At 49.0% G+C, this 13,987-nt stretch overlaps 1 protein-coding gene across 8 annotated transcripts in view; it reads right to left on the bottom strand.

Moving 5' to 3' along the window:
• Positions 1-6,990: 6,990 nt before the first annotated feature.
• Positions 6,991-13,987, bottom strand: part of KIRREL3 (kirre like nephrin family adhesion molecule 3) — a 563,974-nt gene continuing 556,977 nt past the window's right edge. For all 8 annotated transcript variants that reach the window (XM_037736196.1, XM_037736201.1, XM_037736200.1 and 5 more), the window contains 3 exons: positions 13,024-13,133; positions 9,125-9,211; positions 6,991-8,518 (listed from right to left, as the gene is read on the bottom strand). In XM_037736196.1, coding sequence (XP_037592124.1) covers positions 8,075-8,518; positions 9,125-9,211; positions 13,024-13,133 — 641 coding nt within the window. In that variant the 3' untranslated portion in view covers positions 6,991-8,074. The remainder of the gene's footprint in view (positions 8,519-9,124; positions 9,212-13,023; positions 13,134-13,987) is intronic.

Raw genomic sequence — 13,987 nt, 5'->3', positions numbered from 1 at the left:
GTGGGGTAGGGATGGGGGTAGAGGGATGTGGAAGAGCTCTGCCCCATCGAATTTAGACTCTGGAAGTCCACGGAAGGGAAACTGAGGCCCGGAGGGAGAAGGGACTCCCAGCTCCACCACCTTGCTGGGCAGGATAAGGGTCAAGGTCTGTAGCGCAGGAACACATTTAAATGTTACTCTATGTTCACATCACATGGTGTGCCTTAATTTTGGACACTAAAGATTTTATTTACATTTTCCAAGGACATAAATACATTCTGTTGCTTTCCTCCAGAGGCTGCCTAGCCTAGGAAGAGTTTGAGCTGGGAAGCAGGTTTTTGTGGGAGGCAGTGAGGTGCGTTCCACATCAAATAGGGACGGTTGGGCTGTGAGTTCAACTCCCTGCTCTGTCATTTAATTAGGTGAGTCAACCTCTGCTTCTCCAGCTGGAAAATAGTGATTACGCATGTCTCTCTCTCACAATGAGGTTTTAAGGACCTAATGGGAATATGATCATAAAAACATTTTGTAGACTGTAAAGTATGATATCAGTATTAATTGGAAAACTGCCTGGCATCATGGAAAATGCCAGAGGGTGTGAAACAGGTGAGGTACATTTGTGGTGCCAAATACTTGCCCAGGTAGTGAGTAACATGGCTGGTTACAGAAAAGCCTTTGTCTTCAAATCACCCACAAGCTAGGTAGGGGAAAGTAAGACATCTGTGAAATGACCCCAACACAGGCTTTGCATAATCAAACCATGAACACTGTTTAAACTGCTTTCTATCAGTGGTTTTCTTTTTTTTTTTTTGAGACAGAGTTTTGCTCTTGTCACTCAGGCTAGAGTACAATGGCATGATCTCGGCTCACTGCAGGCCCCCCCCACCTCCACTGGTTCAATCAATTCTCCTGCCTCAGCCTCCCTGGTAGCTGGGATTACAGGCGCTCACCACCACACCGAGCTAATTTTTGTATTTTTAGTAGAGATGGGGTTTCACCATGTTGACCAGGCTGGTCTCAAATTGCTGACCTCAGGTGATCCACCCGCCTCAGCCTTCAAAGTGCTGGGATTACAGGTGTGAGCCACCTCGCTCGGCTACTGGTGGTATTGAAGTTGAAGCCGGACACCTTTAGGGATTGAGGTTTCTTGGGAGACACTATCCATTTCAGTTGTACCTAGTATGCCACTGTAGCTTCCTAAACAAAGGTTGAGAAGTGTAACTTGAGTTTGTAAGCTCTATTCTAAACTCTCCAACCTTTTTGAAGTCTTCATTATAGTTTCGGAAAACTGTTAGTTTCCAGCATTTCCATGATTCTGTACCAGATGTGGTTCCAAGAAATCAGACCTTCTTTCTGACTTAAAAGTTTAAGGAGGAGTATGCAGGTGGTGTGGGCGTACGTGTGTGTCTGTCTGTAGTTATAGCCGATTTTCCTGTCCAGTTCTTTCTCAAGTCTGTCTGTCTTGTTAGAGATTTTTGGGACCCTGCACGCAATAAATAAGACGAGGAGATGAACTTTAAGTCTCATTAGATGACAGATTTTGGAGAAGCTCAAATGTGCGGGAAGGCTCTGCTTCCTCACTTAAAGGGATTGAAGCTGGCCTGAAGCAGCTGCAAGAGACCATAGTGCTTAGAGCGTTATTACAAAAGGGCTGGGCAAAAATTTCAGAGAAAAATGAACTTTGAGAGGCAGGTGCTGTTTTTTTGCCCCATTTTGGGCTCCCAGGGAAGTCTCACAGTTTAAATACCCACCCCCTGAACAGAGACATAGCTTCCTCTGAAGAGCCTCGGAAGGTTGGGAGGGTGGAGTTGGGTGGAGAGAATTGAGAGCAGCATCAGATGTTGAAACAATCCTAGGGGATTGGAGTTGGAATTGCTGAACTGAGCTAGTCCAGAACCATCTATCATTCTGAGTCTTCCCAAGACTATTTACACACATCACCAACTTTCACACTTAAGGAGTGTCTCCCGTTTCTTTTCTTACTAAGCACAGAGCTGGTGGAATCTGGTTGGAAGTATCCTTCAGGTCTGTGCTGTTTTTCTCAGTGAATCTCTGTTGCACTGATGGAGGCCTGCATGGCAGGAGAGCTAGAGGAACTTTTTTTTTTTTTTAATTTTTAAATATTTGAGACAGAGTCTCGCCCTGTTGCCCAGGCTGGAGTACAGTGGTGAGACCTCAGCTAACTGCAAATTCCACCTCTCGGGTTCAGGGGATTCTCCTGCCTCAGCCTCTGGAGTAACTGGGATTACAGGTGCCTGCCACCACACCGGTTAATTTTTTGTATCTTTAGTAGAGATGGGGTTTCACCATGTTGGCCAGGCTGGTCTCAAATCCCTGACCTCGTGATCTGCCCGCCTCGGCCTCCCAAAGTGCTGGGATTACAGGCATGAGCCACCACACCCGGCCTGAAACTTTTACATTTATATTAAAAGTCAAATAGGATGCCATTATCTGAAAATTCTGCCTGAATTCTTATCTATGTCACTTTATTTCTACTTGCCTTCTTTTAGTATTTTTCTGAAGTGCAATGCCCGTTAATGTCACATATGTACTTCCTAGTCCTTAGGCAGCAGAGAGCCCTTTAATTTCCTTGCAAAGGTGGTGAAGGTGGTAACTTTTAGTCCACCTGAACTTTGTCTAATTAAGAGTGATCTTCAGGGGGATGAATCCCTTCCTATATTCAGCTTCTATCCGGAATAGTACTTTTTCAATTGCATAATTGGGAATAAATTTCAGATTAGCTCCATTTAATTAAACTCTTTCCAGGAACATCTGGACTTCCTGAGACCTCACTAACCTTCTTTTCGAACATTAATTGTTTAGATTCACCATAAAGAAGGCAGTTACAAAGAACCATTCTTTGAATGTTCTCAGCATTCCAAAATATTGCCAAGGGCTGCAAGGTTAAGGAACAGCGGAAGGAAATGCTGTTTCTTGTCTAGGCTTCTCCAGTCAGGAAACTCGGGGAAGCTCTCTACTCAGGGGTTGAGGATGTCTCAACCCCGTGGGTGGGCTGAGTAGACTGCTTCCGAGAAAAGCACTGGGACCGCGGAGTGGCAGGCAGATATTGGCAGAGGCATAAATATAACCAGGGAGGTAGATGACAATTTGGTGACGTATCTTGTGACTGGTGTATATTCACAGAAGGCCTTTTAAAGATGGGGGTGTGGAGGGGAGTAGGAAAACTGTAAGGCTTGTAGTAATGAAAGCTTTCAGTGTATGTCAAAGAATTTGCCATTAGGGAGGATGGGAGGAGGGCCAAGGAAGAATGGCGGTTAGAGAGGGAAAGAATTAATGGCCTTGCAGCAATCATGTACTTGGCCAGGAAAACAATTCCTTATTTCTGGAAAGTAGAGTAGCTTTTACATTTTTTTCACTTTTCTCAGTTTGTGACCTGGTTAGGAACATTGAAACATAAGGAGTTGGGGAAAAGAGGGTTAGAGGCTCACTGGAAATGAGAAGCAGCTATCATCCAGCCAGCTCTTTATCAGTGACTCCCAGAGACTGCTGCTAATTTTGATTTGAAAGCTGCAAATCACTGGTATGTGATTACACTTCCCAAAAACAACTTAGATAAGAGGCTTTCAAAAAACCCCTTTAAAGGGGAAGTAAAATTTAAGATTTAGTTGTCATTGATCTACATCCAAATGTTTGTTTCTTTAGATATGCACACCAAGGAGCATTTAGAATAAAAACCTATTTGCAAGTTAAGATAATATTTATTTACATACTTATATTTTTATTTTAATAAAAAGTGTGTTTTATAGAGAAAGCTCCCAGAGAAGAAACTAATTTCAGGATTCCTTTTTGTCTTTTTTTTTTCCTGGTGCAAGAACACACCACACACGATACCTGGGAAGAACTAATCAAACTCTGTGTGTGTGTGTATGCCGTGTGTGTGTCTATACCTTGTGTGTGTGTATACCTTTGTGTGTGTATACCGTGTGTGTGTGTATACCTGTGTGTGTATACCTGTGTATGTATACCTTGTGTGTGTATGTGTGTGTATACCGTGTGTGTATACCTTTGTGTGTGTGTGTGTGTACCATGTGTGTATGTGTATACCTTGTGTGTGTGTATACCTTGTGTGTGCGTGTATATGTTGTATGTGTATGCGTATACCTTGTGTGTGCGTGTGTGTGTATATACCTTGTGTGTGTGCGTGTGTGTGTATGTGTATACCGTGTGTGTATGTGTATACCTGTGTGTATGTGTGTGTATATGTTGTGTGTGTATGCGTATACCTTGTGTGTATCTGTATACCTTGTGTGTGTGTGTATACCTTGTGTGTGCATGTGTGTGCGTGTGTGTGTGTGCGTGCGTGTGTGTGTATGTATACACCTTGTGGCCCCAAGCAGCACGTACTCCTCTCCAAACAGGAAGTGAGAAACAGAATTTTGGTCAGCTTCTTTCTCCTTTTCTAAGAAGTATCCCAAGAACTGCACCATGTTTATTTCCTTTCCCTGCGTCTTTTCCATTCTGGAAACTTAAAATCGGCTTCATGGCCTTTTGCTTTATATTCTTTGTTTAAAAAGGCTTTGCCAGAAACGGATTCGATGTGAGATTTTTGCTCTTCACGTGAAAGTACTTCCTATTCCGTGAAAGTTGAAGAGGTGGTGGAAATAACCCTGGCCTTTGCAGACTGATCTTGAACCTGAGTATTAGAGACTGGGCTCCCATCCAGGGACTCTGAGCCAATAATGAAGTCTAAAGCTATTGGAAGACTGGATGCTGGCCTTGGTAGACGTGGGGGTGATTTGATACACAGAACAGCTTTGTTTCCCAGGGCGTTGTGGTATTTCCAGGTCATTTGAGGACTTAGGGTGGAGCACACCAGTCTCACCTTCCTGATGGAGCTGTGCTCGTCCTTGGCTGGCCTGCCCCAGAGTGCATATAGCAGATGGCCTTTACCATCAGCTACTTCCATCCACATTCTAGGATGAATGTGGCCTGGAGTTTTCACTGTTGGGCAGAAAGCATCTCCGGTCCTGTGTTTAAATCGCATGTTTGTCACTGTTAGCGCTTGACCCTGGGCAGGGTTTTTGGCTTCTTTAAGCCTCAACCCACATCTGTAAAATGGTGATACTTTGTAGAATTGTGAGGATTAAACAAAATTACAAATGTAGAGCACTCATTGTATTTAATGTGAAATCATCTATAGGGGAATTCGGGGCTTCCCACTGCCTTTGTTTTTTAGCACCTCCCTTCACCGGCTTTTCTGCACCCCCACTCCTTTGTGAGAAGTAAGTAGTGCTGGAGACAGCTGAGGGATGCACACAGCTCAGTCTGGGCTTCTCAACGCCCCAGAGCCCCCCACATCCCTCTCATTTTCCCCTCCATGCTCTTGTCTCACACAAAGATCATCCTTGTGACCTCCTATCTCTTGGGCAATTCTTGGCTGCATTGTGCATAGGAGGGCGCTCAGATGGTTGGGCACCAGGCAGCCCAGTGTTTGTGGCTTCCCCATGCGCTCTGCTCAGTCCACATTCTTACCCTGGCAGTGCCGAAGGCACGGGAAGAAGGGCTCATTTTACAGAACACGTTTCTTCCCTATTCCTTTTTTTCCTGTCATAACATTGGCTTCCAGGAAAGAATGAAAGAATGGACACTTCCACCCTATTAGTGCGTGCTCTTTCTCTCTGTGTGTGCATATGTGTGTGTGTGTGCACGCGCGTGTGTAGCAGAAACAAGGGGCAGGGTCAGCTGTGTTGAGGACTAAAGGTAGATGGCCTATCCATCTCCAAGATCTTCAAGGTGGGAGGACTTGGATTAATGAGAGAAGTAAATGGACAGATCCTCTAAAGTCATCTTTTCCTTATTCCAGCACACTAAGACATTTTGCATGTGGTCTCGGATCCTTGTTCTCTGTCAGTCAAGGGAAAACATATGTGGAAAGAAAGAAAGCTTGCTGAGATTAGCCTAGAGAGGGCAGGGGCCAGCATCCTGATGTCTGTGCCAGGCCAGCATGGTACCAGTAGCAGAATGTGGGCTGTGGACGTGCACTTATATTTTGGATCAGTTTTTACTCCCTTGGGATTGGGGGCTGCAAAGGAAGATAGCCAGGTCTGGGAAATTTTGAAGTACTTGGAAATATGGCAAGGACTGCCAGGGAAGTTTGGAGAAGAAAGGTTTAAAAGTGATAACCCCAACCCACCTTAGGGACAATCTGGTTCTTTAAAGTTCCATTTGAATCCCACTCTTTTTTTTTTTTTTTTTGAGACAGAGTTTCGCTCTTGTTACCCAGGCTGGAGTGCAATGGCGCGATCTCAGCTCACCGCAACCTCCGCCTCCTGGGTTCAGGCAATTCTCCTGCCTCAGTCTCCTGAGTAGCTGGGATTACAGGCACACGCCACCATGCCCAGCTCATTTTTTGTAGTTTTCGTAGAGACGGGGTTTCACCAGGTTGACCAGGATGGTCTCGATCTGTTGACCTCGTGATCCACCCGCCTCGGCCTCCCAAAGTGCTGGGATTACAGGCGTAAGCCACCGTGCCTGGCTTGAATCCCACTCTTTCAGTGAGCACTGTAACTTGCCCCTGTTTACCTATCCCATCTGCCATGACCACATCAAGCTTCCCCCAAGTGAGGCCCTTCTTAGAACATTATATGAGTTGTATATTGAAGTGTCAGGGTGCCTGGTGGTCTAGACTCTTTGAAGGGGACCTTGTTCTCTGAATGTCTAGAGAAGGGAACTTTCCCTGAAGAATATTGCTGAGAGGGAAGGTCCAGAACAGCTTGGCCAGTGTCTAGTGTGCCCACTCTGCCTTTGAGTGATATTAGGCTGAGTCAGGTGCTTGATGAGTCCCCTACGTCCTCTGGATTGGGTCCATCTACAGAGGAGAGGAATCAGCCTGTAGGTTTTATTGCCACCACCACCAGAGCTATCAGCTGCCTTCATTGTCTAGGAAGATTGAATCAAAGGAGGGCAGAGAACCTTGGGTTCCCAACGCATTCTGTGAGGTCTTGGGTTCTTCCTGTCGCTCTGTAGGAACAAAAGAAAAGAACACACTTGTTGGAGTAGTGGCCCTAACGTTTATTCTCAGGTGGTGGCTAGGAGGGGTGAGGTGCAGATATACTTCCTCTTTTTTCGTGGAGCCTTACTGAAGACAGGATCGCCATTCCTTGTGTTTATCAGCTGAGAAGGCCAATCTCACCATCTTAAAGACTACCCTCCAGCCCCTTCAAACGTCACACCTCCCAGGAAGCACTCTCTCCATAACTGTTCAGAGAACCCTGACCAGAGAAGCTCACGCACTTCTTACATTAACTCTGATTGTGCTGAGGGGGAGGGAGGAGTACACAAAGCAGGTGGTGGGTGGGGAGGCTGGGGTCGCACAGCCCAGGAAGGGCACGCCGGGCGAGGTGGTCTGTCAGCACAGGCTCCCACCGCCCTCCCTCCCCCCAGTATACCAGGCTCTGACGGGGCCAGTCCCACCCCAGAGTTCAGAGGCTTCAAGTCCAAGGACAGAACTGCAAGAGTATGGACACAAAACACCAAACAAATTGGGGGTGGGCTCCCAGCCAGCCTGGTGAGACAGGGGCTCCTTTAGCCAAGACCATTTCTGGCTTCTCAGCCTCCAGGGTATGGGCTATGAGCAGCTGTGGGGAGCCGGGGTTTCTGGGGCAGCTCAGTGCTGGGAAGACATCATCCCCTTCTCCACAGGGCTGTATGGGAGCACAGGCACAGGGAAAGATAGGGCTTGTGGTCACGAGGGGTAGAGCCCACGGAGAGACCAGAGAGTGGATCGCAGTTTCATGAAAGCAAAGTTGTAGCTGCCACTTGTGCCTGTGGGCAGAGCAGGTGGTGGAGGGGTCTCCAGGAAAGGGCTGGGGACACGGGCATCCAGCACGGAGCACAGCACAGTTGGCCCCAGCCTCTGTCCATCTCCCCATCCTCCCGCCTCTGGCACACCGCACCTGGGGACCCAGATTTGTGCTTCATCAGAGCTTGGAAGGAAGGTGGTGGCAGAGGTGCTGGGAGGCTGTCCTGGAGGTGGCCAGTTCTGGGGTCCTCTGCAAAGTACCCCTAGTCCCTGGACAACTGGAACGTGCCCCGCCCTCTTCCCTGGCTTTTTCCCACCCTCGGTGTGTGACCCTTAGACGTGAGTCTGCATCCGCCGCTGCAGGGGTCGACTGGGGTCAGAGTTCTGGGACGAGGACTGGGAGTGGTGGGAAGAGGAGGCAGAAGCCTTGCTGGCCTTGTCGAACTGCACGTAGCCGTCCTGCTTGCCGCTGCTGCTGACACTGCTGTCACACTGCGTGTCCAGGAAGGAGCTGCTGTCGCTGAGGGAGCCTCTCTGGAACTCCCGCTCACAAAGCTCGATGGACGAGCTGCCCATGCCGAGTACAAACCGCTGCCCGTAGTCGTAGAGGCGGCCCTGGCCGCTCAGGGTGCTGTAGATGTTGGTGAAGGACATGCCTGTGGGCACACGCTGCTTGCCCGCAGGGCGCAGGTCGGGCTGGCAGCTGGAGAGGGAGATGGTTGGGGTCGAGTGGTGCTCTTTGAAGGTGTTGACACTGTAGTAGCCATTGGTGGGGTCCTGGGTGGGCAAGAGGAAGCGGAGCATCACCTGGTGGAGCCTCCACTGAGCGTGGCTAGGGTTCCCAGGCTAAGTCTGTCCCCTTGTGTGGGGAGGGAAGAGGGAAAACAGAAGGAAGGGAGCAACCCGGTGGGGAGTAAACTCGGGGGGGTGAACAGCTGTGGGGAGGGGCAGGGGCAGAGGACACTGAACAGGAGATGGTGGAAGGGGAACTGAGGACCCCAGGAGGGGAGGACCAGCAGGGGTGAGGCCTGAAGGCCACATGAGGCAAGCAGAGGCTCTTGACTGGGTTTATGTCAGGGAAATTCAAGGTCATTTGAAAGTCAGACTTTAATTGTTTTTATCAGAGCATGGATGGTTCATTTTGCATCTACATGTGAGGAGGCTGTGGAAGAGAATTGGAGGCACTCAGTTTTAGCTCTCTCAGCCTCCTCAGCACTGGGGTGGGGAGAGCAGGTGCCTTAGGCAGCAGGGGCATCTGCCACCAAGCTGGCCTCCTGCCTTCTCTCCTACTGCTGTTATTTGTTGTACAGATTTGGGGCTTGGGCCATCAGAGCTGAAGACCAGATTCCATGGCTGTGTCTTATAACCCAGGGCTCTTCTTACCTTTAGGTTCTGAAACTCCTTCTCCTCTTCTTTGAGGACCTCAAGCTGTTTCAGGACTGAGTCTTGCTGGAATTCACCCCGGTCCATCTGCAACCCAAAAAAGGCTTCTCAGTGGATAGGAGGTGGCTAAACCTCCACTTCCCCCAAGGAAAAGGTGGGATTGTAAACTTAAAAGATTGCCCTATATGACCCCCACCACCCCTCACTGCCTGGACCATGTGAAAGAGTCAGAATGAGATCCTGGACCCCCGTCCTAGGAGACAGAGAAGCAGTTGAGGTGGCTGGGTAGGGGAGGCGAAGGGCAGGTAGGGGAGGTAAGGGGCACATATCTGAGGTCACGCTTTCCTCGCTTGGGCGAGGGCATCACCAGAGATCTCACATGGCCGATTCAATTCCATTCACTGAACGTTTACTGTAAAATCCCAGCCAGGCACTCTGCTAAGAACCAGAGATCCACAGACTAAGGTATGTTAAAATACAGCTCTGCTCATCAGGAAGATGAACTTGTAGATAAATAATTTCAGAATGTCAACCACTAGGCATGGCTGGGCTCCTTAGGACAGTTTCTTATCCAGTGTGCAGGCCTTAGGGAGTCACAAGGAATAACCACCTGTGAGATGCTGGTGACATGGGCCACACCTGTTATTCTCATGAGACGTTCTCTTCCTTAGAGATGCCCAACAGGCTGAGGGCAAGGCTCGCTTCCTGCTTGTCTTTGGGTCCCCCCACGTCCGGTTCAGTGCCTTGCATGTTGTGATCACTGACCTTGCATGCTTTTGTGATGAAATCTCTTTAATTATTTGATTCGCCAATGCCTAGCACAGTGCCTGATGTACAATAGAGCTGTTTCAAATGGTATGTATGTTGAATCAATGGGCAAAGTGACTTAGCTCTAAATTACTGAAAACGTAATTATTAGACTTAAGACAAAAAAGTGAGCCAGGCGAGATGGCTCATGCCTGTAATCCTAGAACTTTGGGAGGCCGAGATGGGTGGATCACCTGAGGTCAGGAGTTCAAGACCAGCCTGGCCAACATGGTGAAACACCATCTTTAAAAAAAAGAAAAGAAAAAAGAAAAAGCATACTCCACACACAGTGGGCCTATGAATTAATCTGAATAACTGCAGCGATGGTTAACCTGTAACACACAAGAGGCTCGCCATGTGTCTCTCTGCTAGTTGCACGGTATGGGGCAGGTTCCCTCCGACTCGCTGGGCTGGGATATTTCTTTTCCCTTGCAGCTTGCTTTCCTTGTTTCTTTTTGGAGCCCCATGGAATCAGCCAAAGTGCTGCCACTCTGCTGCTTCCTCACTAAGGAGGCTGCTTGGTTCATTTTTCCAGTAAATGCTCTGGCGCTATCTGGATTGGAGACCTTCTTTCCCATCAGATTCAACTTCTCAGTCTGCCTCTCCTTGCTGATGGGGCTGTCTTGGGGCCAGGAGGTGAAAGGAATGGGAGAATGATGATCTCCTCAAGGAGTGGCTTAGCCCAGAGCCCTCAGAAAGTCCCTTCTGCTCCTACCTGAATACTGAGTGGCCCCCACTCCTGCCTGTGGGTTTGGATTAGGGGATGTGGAGACAGTCTGAGGCAAACAGAATGTCGCAGTGGGAGAGAATTCAAGGTCCCATTCGGGATGAAGGACACAACTGATGAAGCTTAAGTATAGACACGTCATCCCTTCTCAGATCTAGGCTGTGGTTTCCTCCCTCGTAAAATGAAACACTGCACTGTGTTGACAAGGCCCTGTGTTAGACCCCAGGGGAAACAGATGAGTGTAGACTCAGAAACACGACCTTTAGCCCTTGAGGCTCTCTGGGATAACTGGGGAAGCTGACATGGAATTGGGGGAATGCGCTATAAAGGAGGCACATAGTGTTTTGGGAGAGCAGAAGGTACACAGCACCACCAGGGGTGGGGAGGACAAGCCTGGAACATCTTGGAGTTGATTGTTATAGGAGAATGTGAAATTCAACAGACAAAATTAGTAGGCAGAGGGAACAGGCGGTGCACAGGCCTTTGAAGTGTAAAAGACTCGAAGGCCAGGAATCAAGCTCTTTGGCATGTCTGGAAGGCCAGATGCACTTGGCCGGAAGATGGAGCTGGAGAGGTTTGCGGCTGCCTGGCATGGAAGAGCCCTGCTGACATGCCAGGCAGATGGACTTTGTCCAGCAGACATGAGGAGCCACCGCGGGATTTTACGTGGGCAAGTAATGGGACCAGATTTGCATTTTAGAAGGACTCCTTTTTCAAGGCTCTCAATGGTGAATTGAGAAAAGAGGCAGAAGACTAGAAGGCTGAGACCAACTGGGAGGCTGCTAGAATCATCTGGGGAACAATGATGAGGCTGGGTGCGGTGGCCCACGCCTGTAATCCCAGCACTTTGGGAGGCAGAGACCAGCGGATTACCTGAGGTCAGGAGTTTGAGACCAGCCTGACCAACATGGAGAAACCCCGTCTCTACTAAAAATACAAAATTAGGCAGGCGTGGTGGTGCATGCCTGTAATCCCAGCTACTTGGGAGGCTGAGGCAGGAGAATTGCTTGAACCCAGGAGGCGGAGATTGCAGTGAGCAGAGATCATGCCATTGCACTCCAGCCTGGGTGACAGAGCGAAATTCCATCTCAAGAAAAACAAAAGAAGTGACAGTGGAGGACAGGTGAGGCACACATGTGAGACACTTTTTGAAACAGAATTGACCTGGAAATCAGTTGGAGAGAGAAAGCGTAGCTGAGGGATAAGTGAGTTTGATTCAGTAAACATCTGTGAACCTCTACCAGGGCCTGTGTAAGGCTCCAAAGACCCTGGGATCAATTCAGCAGCAGCTGCTCAGCCTCTGGCAACATAAACAGCTAATATTTGTTGAGCACTCATCATGTTCCACAGGCTTCAAGCCCTTCTGGGTTTTGCCCACTTCACCCTCACCACAGCCCTGCACACGGTGGCTTTCAGACCCATTTCATGGATGAGGACACAGGCACCGAGAAGCCCATCTTCTTTATTCCTTGCTCTGCTGCTTCCACTCTGACATGTTACAACCAAGGCAACCAGAAACTTCTAGCATGGTTGGTTAGGTTTCTGCTTGGACGCCTGGGTAGATGATGGCCCGTAAATGGGGATTCGGAAGAGGAGGCGCAGGCTTGATGTTGCTGGAGAAGTGATGAGTGCACTTGCAATCCAGTCCCCAAGGAAGAACCTGTGTTTCTTGCAGACTTTGTTTTGCTGGGGTTGGGGGATGAGGGAGAGGGACATGTATTGAATATAATAGCTATGTGAGTGTGTGGGGGGATTATATGTTATATAAAAACATATTGTGGCAATTTATGCATATTTCTTTTCTCCTTACTGCAGAGCCAAGCTCTCTGAAGGTTAGACTTTTTTGTTTTGTTTTGAGACAGAGTCTTGCTCCCGACCAGGCTGGAGTGCAATGGCACAATCTCAGCTCACTGCAACCTCCGCCTCTCAGGTTTAAGCAGTTCTGCTGCCTCAGCTTCCTGAGTAGCTGGGATTATAGGCGCCTGCCACCACACCCAGCTAATTTTGTATTTTTAGTAGAGATGGGGTTTCACCATGTTGGCCAGGCTGGTCTCGAACTCCTGACCTCAGGTGATCCACCCACCTTGGTCTCCCAAAGTGCTGGGATTACAGGTGTGAGCCACTGCACCCGGCCTGGACTGCATCTTAGACGTCTTTGAGTCTCCCAGAACACAAGCACAGTATACAGGCACACGGTCACATTTGTTGGCCGAGAGTGTGTGCCTAGCCTATTATGGGGTGGGCAGGGGGCATCTTGACTGGTGCTAGGCTTTTTGGAAGCATCTAGGTCATCTAGAAGCCTCTAGTTCTAGGACCTTCTGGGAATGGGGTCACGGGATGAGATGGGGTGTAGCTGCATTCTTACCATCAGCTGCTTAATGGTGGAGTGCTCCTCAGCCTCCCGACCAGAGGCCGGTTCCTTGTGGACAATTTCCACTCGGATATCATTTTTGGCTGACACAACACCTTTGAGATCTGGACATAAAACAGTAAAGTATGGATGACAGATTTAGTCCTTACCTTTGAGATATCAAGCTCCCTTGCAGCCCCCTGCCCCCACCCTGCCACCCGCTGCGTTTCCCCTCCAGCCCCTGAACTCAGCAGCTTCACCAGCCCCCCACCAGTAGAACCTCTGTATGGAGATGCTGTGGGCATTTGGGCCTCAGAGGAGGCTGACCTCATGGGTGGCTTGGCTCTGGTCACATGCACCTCAGCCATGTACCCTTGGCTTGGAAAATTGTCTTCAGCCATTTGTCCACCTTACTGAGCTACGTCCTTTCATCCTACTGAATTCTCACCTCCTTCTAGAAGTCTTCTTTCACCTACTCTACCAGGCAGGCTCCCATCCCTCCATGTATAGAACCACAAATCTCAGTGTTGGAAAGGACCTTAAGTTGCACATGGCCAACCCCCACCCAAAGAGAAACACCCCTGAGGTGGTGGGCAGCTTCTCTGTCGGCGCCTCCGTGATGGAAGCTTTACTGCTGCTTTCGCAGGAGGCAGCCTGTTTCTAGTTGGAGAGCTCTGTTAGAAAATTCCTGGCCGGGTGCAGTGGCACACGCCTTTAAGCCCAGCACTTTGGGAGGCCGAGGCGAGTGGATCATGAGGTCAGGAGTTTGAGATCAGCCTGGCCAACATGGTGAAACCCCGTCGATACTAAAAACACAAAAATTAGCTGGGCATGGTGGCATGCGCCTATAATGCCAGCTACTTGGGAGGCTAAGGCATGAGAATTGCATGAACCCAGGAGGTAGAGGTTGCAGTGAGCTGAGATTGTGCCACTGTAATCCAGCCTGGGTGACAGGGCAAGAGTCTGTCTCAAAAAAAAA

Source organism: Cebus imitator, unplaced genomic scaffold (genome assembly GCF_001604975.1).
Source record: "Cebus imitator isolate Cc_AM_T3 unplaced genomic scaffold, Cebus_imitator-1.0 Scaffold0, whole genome shotgun sequence".
NCBI classification, from domain to species: Eukaryota; Metazoa; Chordata; class Mammalia; order Primates; family Cebidae; genus Cebus; species Cebus imitator.
Note: the sequence above shows the minus strand (reverse complement) of the source record. Positions and strands in the feature narration are given on the sequence as shown.